Consider the following 3,553-nt stretch of genomic DNA (forward strand, 5'->3'; position numbering starts at 1 on the left):
CCTCAAGGTTTGGCGCCTACCATCCCTGCGTGCTTTTGTCCACGTGCCTAATCGACCCTCTCTCCCTCCTTCCTTTCCTTCCTCCTTCCCCCTCTCTCTTCCTCCCACAGGCCCAATGTGCCATCGCCCGCTACAATCTTCGAGATTTCGAGGAAGCCCAGGAAGGCTTCCGGGCGCTTCAAGAGCAAGACCCTTACCGACTGGAAAACTTAGAAAGGTGAGACCCAGAGAAGAGGGGGAAAGGGGAAGGAGGAGTGGGGAGGAGCACATTCAGGTGCCTTATAGCCCAACCCTAACAGTGACTTTTACCCTAACCCTAGCTCACACACGCCTTTACTCCTTCCCTTGTTCGCATCACTGCCCACAGGTATTCCGACGTCCTCTACGTGAAGGAAAGCCGGGCGGAACTCTCTCAACTGGCCCATATAGCTGCGCGCAACGACAAATATCGACCTGAGACCTGTTGCATCATCGGCAACTACTACTCTTTAAAGGTGCGCTCCCCCTCGGTCCCTCCACCCCGGCTTTTGCTCTCGTTGGCATGTTTTCCCACCCTTCTCCAGGCTTCGTGGCGCCGATCGTGTCCGTCTTGGGTTTTTGTATGCCGTCGATTCATAAATGTCGGAAGTTCATCCCTATTTCCCTCCTTGATGCCCTTCTCCCCCAACCTGAAATCCTGGATATTAGGGTCAACATGAGCGTGCTGTCTTATACTTCCAAAGAGCCCTTAGACTGAACCGAAAGTTCCTGTTTGCCTGGTAAGAAACTAGGAGGTGGAGGCAGGGGGGGGATGAAGAGATAGAGGGTCGATACCCAAGTCATCCTGTCGGTCGGACAGGACACTCATGGGCCACGGTTTCCTTGAGATGAAGAACACGGGGGCGGCTATTGAGGTAAGAGGCGTGAAGGGGGAAGGAGACAAGGGGGATATAGAGAACGAGAAGTCAACGACACAGCAAAGCACAGCCCTTTCTGATCGGTCGAAAGCCCCCTCCGTTCTCCATCAAGCCGTTTTGCACGCCTCTGCTCAGCCACGGCTTTCCAGTGTCTTTTGTAACATCCATTTCTACGTTTACCTTCATGAAATTCAAACCTCATTGATTTTCGAAGCCTAAAAGCCCTATTATGGCTCCTGTGAATTCGTCCTTCTTTCCTCTTTTGACGCAAGCCCAAGTCTCTTTTCTATCCACGGGTCCCACCCTCTCCTATTCTATCTAACACTGAGAAGAGGTTGCTCCCTCCCCACTCGATTTCCTTTCTCGGACCTACAAATGACGGCGTTTAAACACCGTCTCTTGCAAAAGGGCTATCCAGATTCTCTCCTATCCCCGCTGTTTTTTGTCAATCTGCATGGCGTTTGATCCTCCCCACCCGCCGCACGTCACCCTCGTACGCGTCTTTCATCGGAAGGCCTTCCTCTATGTTGTGTGTTTCCAACCTTTTCTCAGGCGTATCGCCGGGCCGTGGACATCAACCCCCGCGATTATCGGGCGTGGTACGGGCTAGGTCAAACGTACGAGCTCCTGCAAATGTACCTTTATGCCATATATTACTACCGAAAAGCGGCGACCCTCCGTCCTTTCGATGCGCGCATGTGGTGTGCTCTCGTAAGTGCCCGCGAGAGCAGTATGTTGGGAGGATGGTGGCTTCTCATGCGGTTAGGGGGGCCTTTTGCGGACATTCCTATCATTTGCTTCCGCTTTCCCCTTCTATGTTCTCTTGACCATTCTTCAAATTCCTGGGTGTAGCGGGACGTAAGCTGTCTGGCAGAAGCATGATCTCGTGCGATGGCATCTTTTTGGGACGTATCAGTATCCCCCCACCTACTGAATTGTGGGCCACCATCTCACACCTCTTTACTATGGCTCACTCCCCCCTTCTCCTCCCCTTTCAGGGTGTCTGCTACGAACAATTGGACCGACGCAACGAAGCCATCAAGTGCTACGAGAGGGCTGTGTGCAACAACGACAGGTTGTAAACACTAATATCTTTTAGTTGAAGACAGCGCGAGGGAGTATGCTATAAAGGGGGAGAAAGGGATGATTGAATGATACTTGTTTGAAATATTTTTCCTTTTTTCGAATATAATCAATTTGTATTCCCGTGTGCAGCGAGTGCTCAACTTCCTCACTTTTTCTTCCCCGCGCACTCCTTCCATGTAGGGAGGGAATCGCCACAGCCAAGCTCGCCCGCCTCTACCGCGATGATCAAGACGAATGGAAGGCCGCTCGCTGCTACCAGCGCCACTTAGAAGCACGCCAAGGGTATCAGGTGAGGAGAACGCGGAGACGTAGAATGAGTAGACGATAGAAAGGGTTCGCGCGAGTGACAAAAGTTGACCCTTCCTTGACTGTCTCCTGCGTGATCCCAACCTGAAAGAAAGTAGAGAAAGATACGGCGAGGAAAATATAACGTCACCGCGCCAGAAGCTTATGCAAATGTATGGATGATAAACTTATATTCAACTGGGGTACACTCTTTCCGGCCTTCCATCCCCCTCTCGAGCAGACGGACGGAAGCACCGATACGGTTGACGCTCTCCTATTCCTCGCGCATTATCACAAAAGGAGGCACGACCTCCACACTGCCACGCTTTACTGCAACCGCCTGTTGGATATGGGAGGGCGGGTATGTGAGAGGACAAAGAGGGACGGAAAAAGACGGAAAGATAGAGGAGAAAGGAGGGACAGGGTCCGACTGACGTTCTTTGGGCATCATGACAGGAGCAAGAAGAAGCGAAAGCTTTGCTTCGAGAAATCCGCAGTATGGAAGGTCAAGAGGAGGAAGAAGAAGAGGAACGGCGACGGAGCTTCAGTGCATTTCCAGTCTTCGATCATGACGAGAGCGCTAGTCTTCCTTCCTTCTCCTCGGATTTATCACCAGCAGCCGTTACCTCGCCGTCTCATAACAGCAGTGGTACTCGGAGAATGACAAGGCAACAAGCAGCAGCGGCTGCAGCGGCTGCAGCGGAGGCCATGCGTAGTGGAGAAAGAAGACGGGCGGACGTGGGATCTTCGCCTGAATGCTAGCGTGGCTGACGGAAAGGGGAACGACCACGGAGTTATGCCTCCAGGGAGCATTTGTTTCCAAAAAGTGGAAACATGACACGGTGTGAATAATTCTCCGAATAATTCTCGTCAAGGCTTTCGTAGGTGATGCTTATGAAAGAGAAACGAGGCTGAAGGGGAAAAGGACGATGGTCTGATCTTTGACAGATCAAGCTTACAGCTCGCTCGAGCATAAAAACGGATCATTAAGAATCTGTCTCATTCAGATGAATTGCTATCTTGTCTTTTGAATCCTCGTCTTCCTGCTTGCTTCCTTCCGATAGGGCTTGACTTCCGTGTCGGCTTCCATCGTGGGAAAACCTTCCCGTAGTCTTGCCTGGCTGTGCTTGCTCGAGGATTGAGCTTAAGCGACCTAGCGGAATCTCTGTCTACGCTTTCTCGCAAATACAGGATATTGAGGTTCCCTCCCTTACCAACCTGAGAGATCGCTGACGACATGCGGGCATTACACACCTTCTTACTCCCTCCGTTCAACCTTCTGTACC

At 51.8% G+C, this 3,553-nt stretch overlaps 1 protein-coding gene across 1 annotated transcript; it reads left to right on the forward strand.

Moving 5' to 3' along the window:
* Positions 1 to 320: 320 nt before the first annotated feature.
* Positions 321 to 1,506, forward strand: NGA_0387500 (cell division cycle protein 23; the record flags this gene model as incomplete). Its single annotated transcript, XM_005854687.1, has 3 exons — positions 321 to 494; positions 688 to 758; positions 1,449 to 1,506. Coding segments are annotated over 3 exons (303 nt in total), but the record flags the coding sequence as incomplete, so codon positions are not given.
* Positions 1,507 to 3,553: the final 2,047 nt, after the last annotated feature.

This window comes from Nannochloropsis gaditana (genome assembly GCF_000240725.1).
Source record: "Nannochloropsis gaditana CCMP526 unplaced genomic scaffold scaffold417, whole genome shotgun sequence".
Lineage (NCBI taxonomy): Eukaryota > Eustigmatophyceae > Eustigmatales > Monodopsidaceae > Microchloropsis > Microchloropsis gaditana.